The sequence below is a fragment of the Mirounga leonina genome, unplaced genomic scaffold (genome assembly GCF_011800145.1).
Source record: "Mirounga leonina isolate KUSES-001 unplaced genomic scaffold, KU_Mleo_1.0 Mir_82, whole genome shotgun sequence".
Taxonomy (NCBI): Eukaryota; Metazoa; Chordata; class Mammalia; order Carnivora; family Phocidae; genus Mirounga; species Mirounga leonina.
Window position 1 is genome coordinate 1934675 of NW_023270825.1, and position 19438 is coordinate 1954112.

The 19438-nt window shown below is 55.8% G+C and overlaps 2 protein-coding genes across 26 annotated transcripts in view; one reads left to right on the forward strand and one right to left on the reverse strand.

The window, feature by feature from the left end:
* The window catches only part of XRCC3 (X-ray repair cross complementing 3), a 16694-nt gene extending 8553 nt beyond the window's left edge, over positions 1 to 8141 (forward strand). For 5 of the 6 annotated variants that reach the window (XM_034993135.1, XM_034993132.1, XM_034993133.1 and 2 more), the window contains 3 exons: positions 3930 to 4084; positions 6159 to 6371; positions 6673 to 8141. In XM_034993135.1, the coding sequence (XP_034849026.1) occupies positions 3930 to 4084; positions 6159 to 6371; positions 6673 to 6975 (671 nt within the window). In that variant the 3' untranslated portion in view covers positions 6976 to 8141. Of the gene's footprint in view, positions 1 to 3929; positions 4085 to 6158; positions 6372 to 6510; positions 6558 to 6672 lie in introns of all 6 variants that reach the window. The other variant, XM_034993137.1, reaches the window with a different exon arrangement.
* KLC1 (kinesin light chain 1) overlaps positions 4991 to 19438 on the reverse strand; it is a 58631-nt gene continuing 44183 nt past the window's right edge. For 4 of the 20 annotated variants that reach the window (XM_034993110.1, XM_034993112.1, XM_034993111.1 and 1 more), the window contains 3 exons: positions 15115 to 15245; positions 5620 to 5689; positions 4991 to 5432 (listed from right to left, as the gene is read on the reverse strand). In XM_034993110.1, coding sequence (XP_034849001.1) covers positions 5040 to 5432; positions 5620 to 5689; positions 15115 to 15245 — 594 coding nt within the window. In that variant the 3' untranslated portion in view covers positions 4991 to 5039. Of the gene's footprint in view, positions 5438 to 5619; positions 5690 to 7532; positions 10434 to 11506; positions 11574 to 15114; positions 15246 to 16564; positions 17578 to 19438 lie in introns of those variants that run through there. The other 16 variants (XM_034993115.1, XM_034993114.1, XM_034993126.1 and 13 more) reach the window with 13 other exon arrangements.

Genomic DNA, 19438 nt, shown 5'->3' on the forward strand with positions numbered 1-19438 from the left:
CTGCACACACGTGCTCGTACAACGCTCACACCACCAGCCTGCACACATGCGCTCGTACACACGCTCACACCACCAGCCTGCACACACGCACTCATACACACACACTCACATCAGCCTGCACACACGCGCTCGTACATACGCTCACACCACCAGCCTGCCAACCCTGCGGTCCACAGAGGCAGAGCCGGGCAAGCAGTATTTCGCTCTTCTGCTTCGGGGAAGGAGCGTGGGGGCTGGGGCCCCAGGGCTGTGGGGGCGGGCGGGCCTGTGCTGCATGGCGGGGGCCGGGCCGTCCTCCTTGCATTGCTTTGTGTGGCTGACATTTGTACGGGGGCTACGCGGTGGAGGGACTTTTCCAGGCTGCCTGCGTGAGTCACTCAAGCGTTCAAAATCCAATTGTTTTTACTAAACGTGAGGTCACTGGGGCGCACGTGCCGTTGCTGGGTAGCTGCCTCTCTGACGCCCCATGGTCCCGCCTCGCTACCAGGCTGCACACAAGCCGGCGGCAGCCCCAAGCTCCCGCGCGCGCCCCGCTGCCCGGACAGGCTGGGCCACGTGGCGGGCTGGGGAGGCAGCCGGGGCCAGACGTCCCGCCCCGGTGACACGCACCGGGATTATGCGCAGGGCCCCCCGCGGGGGCGCCGACAGCAGGCCGCTCGGTCTGGAATCTCTCCCGCTTCCCGTTAGCACCGTGAGCTCTCGGGGGGGGCCGGGTCTGCACGGCTCCCATGAACCCCCGGTGTCTGGCGCCGGCCGGGTCTGCTGGCCACGGGCAGGGGCTCCCGACGACGTGCGGCGCCTGCTCACACCTGAGGCGGGCGTTTGTCTGTCAGTCCTGTCCCTGCGTCTCTGTGCGAGGTGCAGTCCGGGCGGGCCTAAGGGCCAGGCGCCTGGTGCTGGTGCTGGGTGGATGGACTTGGCCTTGGAAGCATGAAAGAGGCACGATGATGCCCAGCTTGCGTCTGCTCAACCAGGGTGTCCGCGGGGCCCTGTGCGGGGGGGTGCTGCGCCCGAGACAGGCCGGGTGTGGAGTGCAGGGCTGGCCGTCCAGCCTTGATCCTGAAGCTCTCCCAGCCTGGTCTCCTTCACGCCACGATGGCCTGCAACCTCTGGCCCAGCAGACCCCTTTTCTCCTGGATGGGTCACATGAGCAGTTAACCACTGGCATCTGTGTCCAGGCTGGGTCCGTACTCAGGGCGGGCCTGGCCTGGGGGAGCGGGAAGGGCACCGCGAGGTCGGGTCCTCGGAGCTGCCTGGGCCCACCCCTCCTGGCGCCGGATGCCCCGAAAACATCCCGCAGCAGAGCCTGTGACCCCCACTCTGGGACACGGCAGGCCCAGCGTGGCCCCTCAGCTGCCTGCACGCTCGCTCGAACCCCGGCCTGAGGTGACCCTGCCCCATGGAGAAGCCTGCCTCATCCACCGCTGGTCTGGGGGGTCTCCACCCCTCCACCACCGCCATGCCACCCAGGGGCCTCTCAGTGACAGCCACGGCACACCACGCGGGCTGCGCTGGGGATCAGAGGCCCGTGCTTCCAGCTCCTGCACGGAGCCCCCCGCGTCTGCCAGACAGAAGCAGGGACGCCAGGAGCCAGGAACTGGTGGGCATGAGGCTGTGGGAGCCGAGCTGCTGGGTGGCCAAGGAGGCTCTGGGGACGTCCGTCAGACGCCGCGCTATGGGCCGGCCGCACAGGCTTTAGCCCCGGGGAAAGGAGATGTGACCACAGTGGCAGGGGGACCTGGAGAGAGCCGGGCGGGTGTCCCGGGCCCCGAGGTGGCCCCGAGGTTACTGTGACATTAAATGTGGCATCCAAGATGCCCGTTTTCCTGACAAAACAACTCCTTCAGCCCAGTGAGACCTGAGAGCCCTGATTTTGAAAAGGATGATGAAGACACTGGACTTACCTGAATCCTGCACCTGATGGAGCCCCCTCTCTCCCTGGCCCGTCACCATCTGCCGGGGCCACCCTGGAGAAGCCCCCATGGCCTGTGGCGGGGGGGGCAGCACGGCGAGGCCCTGTGCCTCTCCCAGCCACACCCCCAGGGGGTAAAGGGGCTTTGGGGCTGCGCAGACAGGCTCGGCTCCACGCCGAACCTTCCATCCAGCCCGGCCAGCACGGTCACACCCAGCTGCCCCCGGGGCGGACAGGGTCAGGGGCTCAGCCGTGTCTGCAGGCATTTCCCGAGGGATGGTCTGGAATGTGCCCAGGAAGGTTAAGGAGCTGCTGATGGTCAGGCGCTCGCTACAGGCTTGGTGGTTCTCGTCCCGCCACGTATCCGTCTCTTAAGTGTGAAATTCTGCCAAAACACAGTTACATCAAAGTCAAAGCTAGGCACAAACAGGGTGCGTGTGCATACGTGGTGTGGGTCCTTTGGTTCGTCCGGTTCCCCTGCCTGGGGCTGTGCAGCGACCGATGCGGGTGAGGGACCCGAGTCTGCTGGGGGCCCTGGGGGGCAGAGCCAGCTCTCCACCAGAATACCAGCTGCTGCTTTTTTTAAAAAATTTAAATTTTAAAAAATAGTTCACGTACCATAAAATTAAAACGTACAATTCAGTGCTCTTTAGGGTATTCACAGAGCTGTGTTTCCATCGCTACTGCCTAATTCTAGAACATTTCACGGGCCCTCCCCACTGCCCACTGGCAGTCCCGGCTCCACTTCCTGCCCCGGGATTCGCCTGTTCCGACGTCTCGCGGAAGTGAGATCCTAGGTCGTAACCTCTGCGCTCTCTCTTCCCTCCCTCGACATGATGTTGGCACAGTTCGTTACGTTGGAACACGTGTCGTACTCGGTTCCCTTTTCCGGCTGAACAATATTCTGTTGTGTGTCCAGAGCACGTTTGTTTGCCCATCCACCCGTCCATGTGACGTGGCTTCCACCTCGTGGCTTTTGTGGACAGTGCTGCTCTGAACGCTGGCGTACGTGGCTCGTGAGCACGCGCGCACCCAGGACCACGGGGTCCCGTGCACGTGCTGCATCCGAGTGGGTGAGGGGCCGCCAGCCGGCATGCCACCCCCATCAGCGCACTGTCCTCGCTGACGCTGGACTTTGTGATCTGAGCCACCGTCGTGGGTGGGCGGTGGTCCCACGGTGGATTTGATCTGCATTTCCGGATGTCTGAGGGTGTTCGCGACTCCTGACGGGCCCGTCGACCATCTCACGTCTCCTGTGGAGAAAGGTCTGTTCAGATCCTTTGCCGGGTTTCTGACTTGGGTCGTCTTGTGGTCGAGTTGTAAGAACTCTCTGTATGACGTGGCTGCGGGACTCTTCCCAGACACGGAATTTCCTGTATTTTCTCCTCTCTGGGGGGTGTCTTTTCGTTTTCTTGATGGTACCGTGTCGATCAAGTGCAGTTTCTCTCTCTGCCTTTGCTCACTGTTGGTGTCACATCTGAGAATCCAGTGCTGAATCCAAGGTCACAGAGGCTTCCCGTGTTTTCTTCGGAGTTGGGTGCCCTGGCAGCGCCTGGCCTGCAGGGACCCAGCTGTCCCAGCGCCATTTGGTGGAGAGACCATTCTGTCGTTGAACTGTCCAGGGACCTTGGTTGAAAATCAGTTGCCACAAATGTTAGGGTTTACTTCGGACAGCCCCCCGTTCTCTCTAGCTGTGGGCTTGGGGTCCATTCCCCGGAGCGGAGATCCAGGCCCGGGCCGGGCTGTTGCCCCAGCGTGTCCGGGCTTCTGGGGACGCGTGACCCGCTGTTTGCCGACTGGCTTTTCCAGTCACACACAGACATGGTTGTCGCCGTGCAGGCCCGGATGGAGCAAGGAGCCGAGAGCAGAGCCTCTGAGGGATGGCCCCGCGTGCTCAGGAAGGACATTGCCAGAAGCCTGAGCCCTGAGAACTCCGTTCACGTCCACTCGAGACAGGCTGGGGACAGGCCCGTGGGGTGGCATCCTGTCAGCAAGGAGGGGCCCTCTGTCTTCCCAGGGGCCGTGTACATCTGCACGGAAGAGGTCTTCCCCAGCGCGCGTCTGCAGCAGCTCATGGCTCAGCAGCGGCGCCTGCGGACGGACGTGCCGGGAGACGTGGTCGACAGGATAAAATTCGGCAACCAGATCTTTGTTGAGCACGTGGCTGACGTGGTGAGTGTCTCTGTGGCCCTGAGTGCCGAGGGGAGGTCGGTCCGGTGGGCAGGGCCACACACGAGACCCCGGGCCACCCCCAGTACCCGTCAGCAGAGACACGTGCCTGCCCACGCGGGCCACACGTTCAGAGCCACACGATCCGGTACCGGAAATTCCGTTCGGACCAGGCATCCTGTGGGACTCGTCACCCCCACGCACAAGGAGTGGGGGAGGGCGGCCCCGCGGGCGCAGGGGTGCCCAGCACAGCGCCTCCTGCCCTGCCCTGCGCCCCCGGCCATGGTGCTCAGTCCCCTGGAAAAGGCCGCAGCTGCAGGGGGCACCTCCCACCGGCCACCCCGTGGTGCCCGCTGCCCACACGACAGGGCCTGCGGCCCAGGCCAGCCGTCCCAGCCAGAGCAGTCTGTACTGGGTTTTATTTCTGCCTCTGGCGGAGCAGGAAGCCCCCCGTCAGGGCACAGGAGCCCCCCCGGGACGCAACCCGGCCAGGGCCTAGCAGGTCCCCAGCCCCAACAAGCCCCTCAGATGGCTGGCTGCCACCTGGCCACAGCACTCGGGGGACAGATCTGGAAGCATCAGCAAGTGACAGGTCCCTGCCGGTGCGCAGAGAGCAGTGGCGGGAACCCCCAGGGAGGGGACAAAGGGCTGGGAGGTCAGGGCAGGTCCAGCAGGCAGGGGGAGCGGAGCTGTGGCCCGGCCGGCTGCCGCCGTAGCGCACTGAGGCGGAGGGATGGAGGACGGCGGGAAAGGTGGCAGGTGAGGACGCAGCAGTGCGCCGGAGGAGAGTAAGGCAGGCCTCTGCGTGGGGCCGGCTCCCGGGCACGTCAGCAGCGGCCGGCAGAGCCCCCCCGACCCCGGTGGGCCTCCCCCCGTTTAAAGATTGTTAAAAAAATTACAAGCAAAGGGTAAGGTATATAAACTTTTAATTTTTAAAAAATGTACAATGAAACCTATCTCACACAGCTTGGGGAAGTAGCACGGTAAGCGCGGCCCACGGGGCCCGCAGCCACGGCAGCCACGGCCTCTTCCACGGAGGGTCAGGACACAGGTGGCCTGCGGGTCTCCCGGAGCCGCGGCCCAGCAGGGAGGCCGCGCCCACCCCGCCATCCTGCAGGGGCCAAGCGTGGCCATGGCTTTGCGAGCGACGCGCGGCCCGACGAGCAGTGTGGTTGTTAGTGGGACAGTGCGCTCCGTGGCACGGGGACACGGGGGAAGACGAGGTTAGTGCTGCAGGCCTCCGGCTCCAGGGCCCTCCAGCCTCGGTGGCCGTCCCCCGGCTGTCACAGGGCTGCCCCTGGCGGCAACAAGCAGCGTCGTCCTGGGTCTTCCAGGCCAAGACCGGGGGTGGCTTCACTGCGAGAGAGGGCCGCCGTCAGGGCCGGGCCGCCGAGACCCACGGGGCCTAAGTGTGGGTCCGAAGACAGCTCTGGGGGCGGAAGGCTTCCAGCCTCTTGCCCAGTGGGGCCCCCACCTGCCCAGCCCCCAGGCACCGCCGGAGCCCCCCGCGGGGACGGGGACGGGGGGGGGGGACTCACATTACCGCTGGCGTCCTCGAGGCCGCTGCTGCTGTCATTTTCCACAGAAAGAGGCTCTACTGGAGACGCCCTAGAGACGGAAGCACAGACGGGGCTTCGGTCAGGGGGGCCGGCCAGCGCGCGGTCACTGGGCACCAGGGCCCAAGTCCAGGCCGCAGGGCAGCCGGCTCCGAGGGGCAGGCCTGAGGCCCCGGAGGGTGGGCAGAGCCCGGGGGCACCTCACAGTACGGGCGGCCCCACCCCACTACCTCCTTCCTCCCTGCACTGGGGGCTGCTGGGCAGGGGGCAGGGCGCCCCCACACCCGCCTGGCAGGACCGTGGCGGTGACGAGTCAGCCTCGCGGCGTGGCTGCGTCCAGACTCAGCGCCTGGCATGGGGCCACGGAGGGAGGAAGGCCCGGTCACTGTGATGGCCCCACGGGCTGTCGGCCCCACTGGAGACTCGAGAAGTAAAGGGACGGGCGTCAGGGGTCCCTCGGCACAGGGCAGCCGGGGAGACACCAACAGCAAGGGCGGTGACGCCACCCCCTCGGCTTCCAGGACACCCTCCTGGAGTGTGTGAGGAAGAAGGTGCCCGCGCTGCTGTCTCGGGGGATGGCCCGTTTGGTGGTCATCGACTCCGTGGCCGCCCCGTTCCGCTGCGAGTTTGACGGCGCGGCCTCGGTCCCCAGGGCCAGGTGTCTGCAGGCACTGGGGGCCGCCCTGCGCCAGCTGAGCTGCACCTTCCAGAGCCCGGTGCTGTGCATCAACCAGGTGGGTAAACCCCCCGCCCCAGACGGCAGATGTCCTCGGCTTCCATCTTAAGCAGCAGCTCGGGGAGGGCAGAGCCAACCACGCCAGGGTGGGCAGCGTGGGGTCCTCGCTGCAGCTGACCCCAGTCTGCACGTTCCAGGTGACAGAGGTCACAGAGGAGCAGGGCACGGCACCCGGGCCACAGGGGTGAGCACCACCTCCCCAGCGCGCCCCCCCCCCCCCCCGGGCAGGAGGGCCGCCCAAGTGGCGGTGGGACCCCTGTGGTTTTGTAAGTAACGGTTGGGCCTGTTTTCTGTCTCAGCGTCTGGGACGAGCGGGTTTCTCCAGCTCTCGGAATGACCTGGTCCAACCAGCTCCTAATGAGACTGATGGTCAGCCGGCGCCGCCCCGACCGCACCCTAAGGGTGGTCTTCGCCCCTCACCTGCCCCCCTCGTCCTGCTCCTACACAGTCAACGCGGAGGGAGTGCGAGGGACTCCTGGGACCGCGTCCTGCTGACACGGCAGCTGTGGGTCGGCCGCAGGTTCTGGCCGCGCCTTCCCCGCTCTGCAGGCACCGGGGGCCGACGACCCCGCACACCCATCGCTGGGTCAGGATGTGCTTGACGACGGTGTTGGCCGCACCTTCTCCACGGCAGGGAGGCCGTGCGCACGGATGAGCTGCCCGACGAGGCCTCCCCGTGTGCCCCATGCCCCCCTCACCACAGCTCGCTCTCCGCCAGACTCTGCCCTAAGTAACTCCTCCACGTTGATGCAGGTCTTCTCCCCAGCCCCTGGGGATGGGGAGTTACCATCCTTGGTCTCAGGGACACTGAGGCACAGAGCAGTCCAGTGACCTGGCCATCCCCCCCCCGCAGTTCCATGAGCCGGACACTGACCCCGGGCTGGTGCCAGGAAGACAGGCACACGCCTGACCCAGTACTGGGGTGGAGGCAGAGGTCCCTGGGACTGGGCAGACTCCTTCTGTTCGGACATTTTCTAGAGCAGAAACATTCATCTGTAATTTCTATCCCCTTGTTAAAATAGTCTGTGGCCGTCGAAAGCGTAAGAATGGCCGGTATAAACAGGAAAAAGGTCTTTTAGGGCTGCAATTTTATAAAAGCCTTTCTGCAAGTGCAGGGACTTCACACCAGGAAATAAACCATTTTATTTTCGTAATTAAATAATAAACAATCCCAAATTATTTTCTAGGCAAATCACACTAACAGTGAGGAAACTACAATCCAAGACAGAGTGTACACGTGGCAGACGGGCCATCCCTGGGGGGATGCACACCAGTGCTGGGGCCCCTGCCCACCCGTCCCAGAGGGACACCCCTGCAGCAGGGCGGTGTCCCCGTGACACAGACGGCCCAGACTCCTGGGCCCTGCACCATCCCCTCTGTCCCATGCACTTCTCAGTGTTGTCAGGCAGGCCTCACAGACCTGGGGTCCCCCCGCCCCGAGGGCTCCCCCGAGGACGATGGGGACAAATGTGGAACAGTGCGCGTCTTTAGGCCTGCCCCCGTCACACGTAGGATGCGGTGCACCCTGACGGGACGCCCTCCGCTGATGGGAACCTCACCCTCGGTCGCTGCTTCACCACTTCAGAATTTTCAGAAGTTTGAGGACCGTACAGCGTACTGCTCAGGAAGAAGCGCACGTATAAACATCTCCTCTCCGTGCTTCCCAAGAACATTCTACAAAGTTATGAGGACGGGCAGTCTGTTCTATGAACTGTAAACGATGTATTCTTAGCAATATTTGTTACCATAAACACTGAATTTCTCATCACATGCTATTTCTAGCAGCTTTCTGAACAAACAAATGATAGGAATTTTTTAATTCCAGGAAATAACAGACTCCCTCCGATACCGTAAATACAAAGCAAGCACCACAGAGCCCGCTGGCCCCGTGAGCTGCCGGGTCGGCTGCCTGGGGGAGAGCGGGGAGGGTCGGGAGGCCCAGGCCTGCCACGGCCTCCACCCTGACGACCTGTGGAGGGGGCTCTGCGGACCGTGGCCGGCTCCTGTCCCCCTCCTGCCTGTCCGCTGGCCGGGGCTCGAACGGGACAGGAACGATGTAGTGGGTGCTGACGCTCTAAGGGTCGCCCCACCAAGAAAGGAAAACGTTGCGGAAGAGGGACAGCCACCCCCACTGCTTCTCTCTTCGAGAACGTGAAAATCCACACAAGACTCGAGTGAAGTAGTGATAACCAGGCTCGTTTCTGTTTTGATACAAGTTCAAAAATCACAGATTTCCAGGCAGTGTCCCCTGAGACAGGAAGGTTTCTTACGACCTGCTTTAAGGAGGCCGCCTGGCTTCTCTCACCCCGGCCACATTTCCGCACAGCCCCACAAGGCAACCTCGGCCCTCAGAGAACCAAGTGGGGCGATTTGACCAAGGCCCCTGCACGGTGGCCGTTTCCACCACCTGAGAGCGTAACGGTAAATCCCGTTCTCAGCCCCATGTTCTCCAGATGGAAGCGTCACTAAGGGCAACGGGGTAGGTTTCCAATGCACTGGATTCGCTTCGTGGCCCGAGGAGCACCGGGGACCGAGGGGAGGGGGCGGCTCCCGGGACCCTCCCCAGCAGCCACACCACGCCCTGGCAGCCGCCGCGCCTCGAGGGCAAGTGCAGAGCGCACAAGGCCTCTGCGGGGACACGGCTCCCGCGTTCTCTTGGCTCGAGCGTCTCACAACCCGTCCCACGTGTAAACCAACCCTGGAGAGCGTTTACAAAGTCCGTTCCTGGTCCCTGGGGAGCTGCAACGCCGGGCCAGCCGGGCCAGCCGGGCACTGCGGAAAGAGGCCAGACGCAGGGCTCCTGCAGGCAGGACACCTGCAGTCAGGACACAGAGCGCCAGTCCCTGGGCGGGAACGAGCACATGGCCACAAACACCGGCGGGCAAGGCCATGTGCTCCTGTGGTCTTAAATGATGGGACATTTCTGAACAGTTTCCAGCCCGCAGCCCCTGAAGGACACGTGCAGTATGTGGAGGCCCCCCGGGCGACCCCTCAGGGAGTCCGGTGAGCACATACCCCCGCAGAGTGCAATTCAGGAGGGAGACGTGACTGAGGACAAACAAAAGCATGTACCCTTGCGGTGACACCACCGACCATTAAGGTCACAAGCAGGAGCATACACAGGGACGCTCTGAGTTTCTCGATCCCCCTCATCTACCTGCTGCGTCTTCACGCTCCCGCCCACTGGCCCGGATGAGGCCCTTCTCACCGCCGCTGCCACCAGGAGCCACAAACCCCTTGTCGTCTGCTCAGGACGTTCTAAACCCACCCGTGAGCCTCACGCATCCCCTCACGGGTAGGGCCCTGGGGGACTGGGAAATGTTCCTGTCAAAACCTACCCTGTGTTACTTAACGCTACAAAGAAAAGCTTTTTAAAGCTAAATCCCACATCTCTGCCTGCTCAGCACTCAGGGGCCCGCAGAGGGAAAACGGGCTCCGCAGGGGCGGGCTCAGGAGCCCGCGGAGCGTCCGGCAGAGCCGTGGAGGGGACACACTGCAGGTGCGGGGACTCAGCAGAGACCCAGACCCACTGGCAAGTCACCCACTCTCTGAATTCCAGGCAGCACTGCCAGAGCTCATCAAATGCTTAGTCTAGAAGGGTGCAAAGTTCCAGAGCTTCCGTTTACAGCCCTGATACAGTATTAAAATATAAAATCGATTCTGGCGTAATGGCAGGAAAGACAAGCATCCATGGGCAGCAGCCGACCTGAACGTGCCGAAGCCAGCTGCCGGGGCCGCGTGGGCCGCCGTGGGCCGCCGTGGGCCGCCGTGCCCGGCCGGTCTCACGCTCACGCGTCGGCAGCTCTTGGTCGCTAGCGCCGCAGCCAGCTTAACGGAACTCGGGACAAACCCCGCGAGCTGGTGGACGGCACTATCTAGGAAAGGAAGCAAGCCGGGAGGTGGGTCCCCTGCAGCGGGGGGAGGGGCGTGGCAAAGCCTGGAGGGTCTCGGTGCTTCGTTAGTCTCGGGGGTTTATCTAGCTCTGCCTCGGCCCTCAGAGGGCCAGGTCAGTGTGGCTGGCACTCAGAGCTCGCGAGTCTGCCAGACGAATATTTCGTTCCTGCGTGAAGAACAAACAGGAAAATTACACTCCACCCGTACTCCAAAGGACACCAGCATCAAGGCGTCTCCGAGCTCACAGTCACAGCGGTACACCTCTGAAGTCAACACTCGGGCATCCTGATGCTCACGTGCACACGGGCCAGCACCGAGAGAGGAGTGCGGGACCCGGTCGGCCCAGACCTTCTGGGACGGCGACACCTTTCACTCTCACGAGCAGGCACGCTCCAAGCACACCGGCCAGCACTACCAGCACCTCACATCTCACCGGGGGCCTGGCAGAAAGCACCCCGGGAAGAGCCACCTCCTGCGGTGCTGGGGGCTGAGGAGGAAGGCCTGCTACCACCCGTGAGCACCCGAGAGGTGAGCAGCTGGGCCGGGGCTGCTAAGAGGTGCAACGGCCAGGACGTCTGGTCGCTGGCGGACGAGCAGTAACTGCTAAGTCAGAAGGTTCTCGTTCCCGTAAGCTCAGCTGCAGGCTCAGCTGCCCGGTCTGCTCGGCACCCTTGGCCGCACCCGACAGCCACACCAGACGTTGGAAAGAAACGGAAAATTGGAAGAAGGTCCCAACGGTTTTAAATGTGAAGGAGACAGGTTCATGCAAGCCTTGGGACACCAAAAAAAGTGCTAAAGATTGGGTGCAAAAGTGACAATATGTCAGTTACATTAGTAAAGGTCTAATAGTTTTAAAACACTGAACAACAGCTTAAATGGACAATGAATTAGTTACAAACTTACCAGAGGCTGAAATCATACAAATTAATACACATTAAGTGACCAAATTTTGATACTACTTTATCGGAATATTTAAATTCTAATTAGCTTAATCAAAGTATTCAAGGATCATGAGTATACTGAGAATGTCCACGATACGCACATTCCCACAATTTACATAATCAAATTAATGCAGAATCTGGAAATATCATTATGACGCCTCTTTCTCTAAGACCCAGAAAATACTGAAGTGTTCCCCCAAGGCCGTCGGAGGCTGCGGTGGTGCCCGGGAAGGGCCTGCGGCCGCCCAGCTCCCTGGGCTGGGTAGTTAAGGGCACTGAGTGGGGCAGGGCTCCTTACTTGGAAATGGTCTTCAGCAGCCTTGCCACCCACGTTAAGGACATTCAGGGAACTGGCACGCTTCATGCTGCAAACAGGGCAGTGGACATGCAAAAGGACAAACCAGCGCGTCAGTCAACCAGGGGCGGCAAACACAGCAAAGACACCCCCAAGGCCCCTGTCACGGTGGGGGGAGCCATCCCTCGTGGAGAGCGGGCCTCTCTCTCGGACTGGGGTGTCTGCCCAGTTCTTAACACAGACGCCCCGCGTCTATCCATATTTAAAGCCCAGTAGAGAAAAAGCACAGTTTCTCTGCATCTGTCTCAGCAAAGTATTTGTCTTAAATACTATGTGTAAATTCCACGTGTCCTCATACGTTCACATTTTGAAGCCTGGCTCGTGGAGGAGCCAAGAAGCTCTGCCCGCACAGCCCTCTGGCTGGGCTTGAGTCTGCAGGGCATGTCGGATCAGTTTTAAGAAGGGAGCCTGGAGCCTCCTCCAAAACCCACCACTCACCCTAAGTGACCATGTAAAAGAGAGACCCCCTGAAGCTCAGTATCTACATATATTCGCGTACTTTATGTATTTTTAATATTAAATTTTATATTAAAAGGAAAAATAATTATTTATTAGCAAAATACACTCAGAAGCTAGAATTTCTCTGCTTAGAAACCAAAATTTAAAACAAATTTCATGGTTTTACCTTTAAGGAAACCGAGTGATTTAAATGTGTATTTACTTTTTTCTCCCACTTGACACCTTTAAAATACTTGATGAAATATCCTGCAAATAACCTAAAACCTAAACTTAAATGATAGACAGTCATAGTTACTATCACTGCTTACACCACCAGGGATGCCCTCAGATAGTAAATCACCTTAGCTTTTAAAGTTAAAATAACTGATATTAATGGTTATTTTTAAGTATCTGCAATAGGAACTGTAACAATAAATTTACCTACGACATGAACAGTACACACCAGTACCTGCTGTGAGTTGAAGGGTCAGCACAACCAGACATGGGCACTAAGGCCGGGGTCAGCACCCGAGTGCCCACCTGCACCACGGACGGGCGCCGCGCCTGGCAAATGGCAGGTACTGACCAAGTTCTCACTGAATGAACTACGCCAGAAGCAAAAGACCTTAATTCACTTAACCTCAAGTAAAATTCATTCCCAAAATGCCCGAACCAGGACAAACACAACAACCTAACGTATCCTACGTAAGTGCTGCTAGAATTCTGAACAAGTTTTGTCTACACAGCACTGCTCAAGAACAAAGGATAAAATCAAACCAAATCACACTGGCACACTTTATTATTATTTAAGTGGCCAATGGACTTTTTCTAAGACAGTTCTACAACCCTCTTCCACAAACTCGCTTTTCCTTACAAGAGCAAGGTAAAAACAGTTTGACTCCTGCCAGTAAGTCTCCCCTTGACTCTGCGAGCTGCATCCACACCCTTCCCTTACACCGTGGGTACCAAACAGGAGGAACGCCGAGTTTGGTGGTTCTCAAAATGTCGTCGTAGACCAGCCACGCTGGCACTAGCTGCGAACTTGCCAGAAAGGCCAATGGTGGGAGGGGTGGGGGTGCAGACCCCACTGCACCATAACTGAAGGCGGGGGCCCAGCAGTCTGTGTTCAAAGCCCCCGGAGACGCTGATGCTCAGGTCTGAGAACCACTGGCCCAGTGAATAAGCGCAGTTACTCTTACCTGGACAGACGATGCAGTTTTATGCATTTTTATGGGATAAAATTTCTAGAGCCATTTCAGTTTCCATCAAGTTCAGTAAGGTACCATCTCCAGTACCACACGTGACAACGTGTGCGCACGGGCGTGGCCAGCGCCACACCGGGGAGCGTCCGCACTGCTACGTCCCGGCCGAGACAGGAAGAAGGCACAGGAGGGGGAGAGAAAACTTCTGAGCTCTGTCACGTGGGAAGGAAGGGCCACGTCATAAGACTCAGTGCCAGAATTGGATTCTGCATTTAAAAAGCTTCAAAACATCCAGAACCTCCAACAGCCAGTGTGTCTGCCCTGGAGGAGCCAAATTATGGCGTGTGGAGAGCACTTCCGCTCATCAGATCCAGCCCAGGAGCAAAAACTAAGCGACTATTCAACAGTCTGTTCAGATCCTTACAACGTGGATAAATAAATAAATAAATAAATAAATAAATAAATAAATAATCTTTCAAAATTCGGTGAGGCAGATAGTTGACCTATCATTTAGTTCTGTAAATATTTTAAAACAAGCGCTTTATCCCAAAGGCAACTTCCTGGATGCACGTTCATCTGTCGGGTCGCAGGCTCTGGTGCAGACGGGACAGGACGGCAGTCTGCTGCTCAGCCCTACAACCTTCCAGAAGCCCCGGCTGGCTTTCAACACCGCATCTTCCAGGCAGTGTCACAACAAACATGTGTGGAGCTCATTTAAATGACTCCCTCTACAGAAACAGGCTTGGAAACATCCTTGAGAAGCAGGGTGACAGCTACCCATACAAATCGCTTGTCCTGCCTCACAAGCCATCAAAAAACATGTGCGTCCATCAGCAGAGACGCCTGGGGGGACAGGGCGGACAGCACACCTGGGCCTCTGCTCCCCAGCTGGGGGGCTGAGCCTGCAGGGCAGCACCAGGGAATCCCAGGGGTCTCAGGAGCTATGCCTTCACTGACAGAGACCAGAACGAGACTGGACACCCCTCAAAACAACACAGGAAGCAGCTGGAAGGGCCCCTAACCTCAGGTCTCCAACACGTCGTATGAAGGGACCCCGCTTCCCAGTCTCAGCGGCGGGAGACTTCTTGCCCACAAAAGGGAAAGCGGAGTTACCTGTACAACAGGGTTTTACTCAGACTCAATCTTTAAAAAGAAGGCACCACTTAGGAATTCAGAGTTTCACGGAACAGCTGATAGAAGAGTGCCTCTGTGAGAAATGCATCCCAAACAAGATGCCGTTTACATCAGAAATAACCCAGAAACGGGGGCAGATTGTTAACACTCTGGTGCACCTTATAAAGAACAGAATACCTCAGAACCAAATTCCTTCGACAACTTCAATGGTATCGTTCAAAAGACTCTAAGACTCAGGAGTGCACCTTCTTTTAAACACGTGGAAAATCTGTTTTTGTTTTTTTTTTTTAATTCCTAAAGAAACTCCTTCTACTAAAGTCCTGAATCTGTAATCCTTCTATTTAAAACATTATTCTCCCTACAGTAATACCTGTGAGCCTCATATAGTCATGGCTACCGTTATGATTTTAAAAGGATTTTCAAAACTAATTTCACAGGATTTAAACGAGTACTAATTTAAAAAAAGAAAACAGCAGCTCTCTGGAGTAAACACGTGAATGTGCTCCGTGTTTTCCTCCGAAGCTCCCCCTTGTCACTGCTAAGGCTTCCTCTGAACACACAACAACCAAATCGCACAGGTCTGTTCGGGAGGCCCCCGCCCTTCGAGCCCCGCCACAGGAAGCTCCACAGCTCCTTCTCCAGGAAGCGAAGAGACAGGCCGGAGCTGCTCCAGCCCCAGGGCGGACATGTGAGGAGCAGCGGGGACGGCTTGGGGAGGAAGGGCCACCGGACGCCGCGCGGCGGGGCGGTCAACAGGGGCTGCAGATAGATAATTACCCGGGGTTCTTTGGCTCACTCTCTCGAGAACTTCCTCCCTTCAGCTTCCTAACCAGCTTCTCACTGCTGCGTCTAATTGAAGCCCGGAGTTTGCTAAAGGAACCACTGCGCTTTAAAGATCCAGTGCCATCCTGAAAGAAACGTGAACACATGTGAAACTGCAGACGGTCCTCTCCCGGCCTCCCGAGAAGCAAAGCTGAATGAAAACAAGAATTCACATCACGGTTGACCTACTTGTCTGTGACTTGCTGGCAATACAGTGGCTACAGAAATTACCAGTTTGCCATGTCTATAAATACACTTTAAATAGAAATCTATCCATTCTAAATTTCAGTCAAGATAATCCAATGATCATGAAAAACCTCTGAACAGGAAGAAGTTCAAACAAAAAACATCCCCAAAAATCATCCTGCTGTTTTGAAACAAAAAAGGTCACACACAGAAAAAGTCTCAAGAAAATTAACGCTGCTTCTTGAAGATGACCAAAATCAAATTCTATGTTTAATAAAAACGGAAGCATCTGGTCCATGTAACAGTACTGGACCCAAACCACTGAGAGATGACAGAGACAACTCTTTTTTTAACACTTTTGTGTACATGCAGTACTTAGATGTACTGCTTCTTCAGTAAATTTCATTTTAGAATATTTATTTATTTATTTATGTAAGTAAGTAACTAAGTATTCTCTATACCCAGTGTGGGGCTTGCACTCACGACCCTGAGATTAAAAGCTGCACGCTCTTCCGACTGAGCCAGCCAGGTGCCCCTTTAGTAAATTTTAAAAAACGGTTTTATTAAATGTTGATTTTAAGTGTGGTTGGAAAATTAAATAAAATGCTCATCCCATTAAAACCCCTCTGACACCTTGTAGGAAGCAAGTAAAAAACTGTCCAGCTTTCATTGTAACTGGCCCAGGCATTAACAAGAGAAACACTTGGCAGTATCTGGGTATGAAAATCAAAAGCAGAGAGTGAAAAACATGTGTCTATAAGCAACTTCTATTCTCAGAATGAATCACTTAGTGAGATTAACAGTAGCCCCGTTCCTTCAAGAGGCTACGCAATGCCGCATTCCATGGAAAGAGTGAGAAGTTCTACCAGGCAGACAGACACCAAGACACGGGTCAGTTGGAGTGAGTTTATTAGAAGTTAGAAAGACACAAATACACAAATCACTGAACACTTAAAGATTAGTGGAGAAAAGCAAAATTGCCAAAATGTCACAGAGACTACACAGCAAACGCTACTGGAGCGAGATCCTAAGGGGAGAGCCCGGGGCGCAGCTGGCCCCGCCGGGTCTCGGAGGGGCAACGGGAGCAGCACATGCCCTACTCCTACAGCCTAGCTAGTTCAACGGTCACGGTCATGCCACGGCATTAACACCTGCGGGAGACTTCTAACTACCTTTGATCAAAGTGAACAACTAATCGCTCTTAATTCTTAAACTCATGTATCACACAGGAAATGGTTTTTATTAACACAGTTTGTATTACTAAGTACATATCTGGCAAAGCTACATGTATACAGAGATAAGGAACCCCCCAAAAAGGACAGCAGCACCGAAAGGAATGGCCAGTCACAGAGAGGCGGAGCTCTGACAAGAATCCTAGGGGTCGCTAAGCACAGCAGTCAGCACTGGAGAGAGAAGTAAAGCTGGAGGAGGAGCCGCCCGTCATGCAGGACACAGTGTGAACGTCACATGAGGCAGCTAGGCCTGTCAGACAGAAACGGAGAGAGAGCCCAGTGAAACCGTTGTGAGAACAGAGCCAGCCCCCACTGACCGCAGCGTGGCTTACAGTATTTCTAGGTCACAAATCTCAGCAGCGCTTTTAATCGCTTTAGTATTTGGGATGACCTTCCGCCTGCTTCTGTCAGCCCAGTACCAAGAGGTACTGGGCCGTATGCTATCTTTTACGTTATCAAGACTAATCACTCCTGATCATCAAAACAAAATTCCAGTTTCGAGCATGGATTAGCACTGTGCTGGAAATCTCCATGATACTTACTGTAACGAGGTTTTCCAGTAACTGTACATAAAGGAGATTCCACATTGAGAAACATCCGACAGTGACCAAAAGAAAGGCTACACACAGGAAGAGGCCATTCATTAAACCTTTAACTTCATCAGAAATCATTTTATATCCCTAAACTATAAAGTTCTCTCTGAAATCAGGGAGGACTTTCTCTTAAAAGCACTAACAGTTTAGACAGTTCAGAAACTTGAAGAAACCACTGACTTAAGAAGTCTTTAGCACATTTTAAACATGCAGTTGATAATCCAAAATAAGATTAATTCTAGAAAATGGATTTCCACAGGCAGCAGTGCACCCCGGGTCTCAGCAGACTGGAACCCCAGTGGTCTCGTATGAAGCCCCGGACAGCGGGGACCGAGCCCCCGCCCGCTCTGACTCACCATGGGACGCTCAGCAAGTCATTTAACCAGCCCGAGCTTCATTTTTCTCATCTTTAAAATGGAAAAATAAGATTTGTTACCAACTCCCCACGAATGTTGGGAGGACAAGAAAACATAAGTTCTTGTTGCTCTTTCAGAAAAAGGACATTAAACTGTCAATTCTGCAAACAGTACACCTCCTCCCGCAGTTCATTTCAGAGTTCACTGCTACACTACAGCAGTGTTACTTAGAACATTCCTGTCTGGCCACTCAGCAGGCTATGGGAGAGTGACCAGATCCCAGACATACTTCACGCGAAAAACACACACACACACACTCACTCACTCACTCACTCTCCCCCTGCCCAATCCCTCACCCCTGCAGCAGCAGGTGCACAGGAGCTGGGCTCCGGACGCAGCACCTGGCTAGGGAAGAGGTGATGGAGCGGGCTGCCCACCCTCTCCTTGCACTCGCCCTCCAGAACCAGCGGGAACAACAGCAGAAACCCACCCCAAGCCCCCGTGGATTTCTATTCAGTAAGAGCTGGAGGGCTGGGAGGTCTCCTGCATTGTAACTCTTTCAAAAACAGTCTACTTCTTTATATTGCCATGAAAGAATACTTACATCAAAAAAGTGGGTTTCTGAACAGAAATGAATAGTGTAGTGTATTGGCTAAGAAATGCATGGCAATAATTATGACCTATAGAGTTCAGGTGATTTGTTCTTTATTTTTTCTTTGTTATATTCTAGTTGTCTTCCTAATGTAATTTTTAAAACTAAAACTTTATTTCTAATTAACAGCATATACTAACCCATTCCTCAGTCATCTTGGGCAAGAGATCAGTGTCTTTGGAAAACAAGCCCTAACACGGGGTGCGGGTGGGGCAGGCTCCTTCTGAAGGGCCCCGCAGGGAACTGGCAAGTCAGAAACAAAAAGGTCAGAGTGGAGAAGACGGACAGAATGGAGGGCGTGATGTTTCCTGGGGCCCTAGTGGGACAGCTGCAAGTATGATCACTTCATAACCGCGCAGCGCAGGGCTCCCACGTGTGCGAGGGGCCCAGGCTCCAGGGATGGTCCCAGCAGCCCTCGGAGGGGATGGCAGCCATGTGCACAGAGGGTAAAGGGAATCCAAGCTAGCCAGAAAGGACTCCTTTGCACACAGCATTTGCGCTTTTAGGGGGACCAGAAAAGAGAACTCTGATTTATCTTGACAATGACTTTCAGCTCTGTGTACTATTTATACAAAAATAAGTTTGAGGAAGTTACATTTTAAAGTCCTTTAATCACCATCTTAATAGTATATATTTTAATAGAACAGAATTGCACTTCCCTAAGAACTTGATCCAGAAATCTCATATGAATGATTACAGTATATTCAGTAACCCTACTTTTCTTGTATTTTAACAGCATGGAAATCTGTGCTGACCTAGACTTCCCCCATCTGCAGGGTGCGACTGGAACCTGGACTGCCTGACCTCTGCCCACATGTTATTCTGAATGCTGGGACCAATCACACCCGCTCGGTCTCACATACACGGCTGTGGCAATGGAACGGGACTGCCGTCCTCCCCACTGAAAGAGCACCTGCCCCACACAGCAACACGATGCTTTTCCCTACAGTAGCAGTTTTTAAACTTTTTAAAGAGCACTGAAACCCTTTTTAAAAAACTTAAAATCTAATGCAGAACCCCAATATAAGTAAATCTAGGTGGCATTTTCTCATTATAAATGTGTAACAAGTTCTTAGAAGAACATAAACCAGTAAGAACAGTGAAGCCACCTTTACAGAACCCACAACTTGAAATATGAAATTACAGATGACAAGTCTAGCCCCTGACACCTGAACTCCCAATCCGTTTCCAGTTGATCTGGACTGCCCAGCACCAGAACCTCGCTGCACACAGGTAAATGGCTGTGGGCGGCAGCCGTTC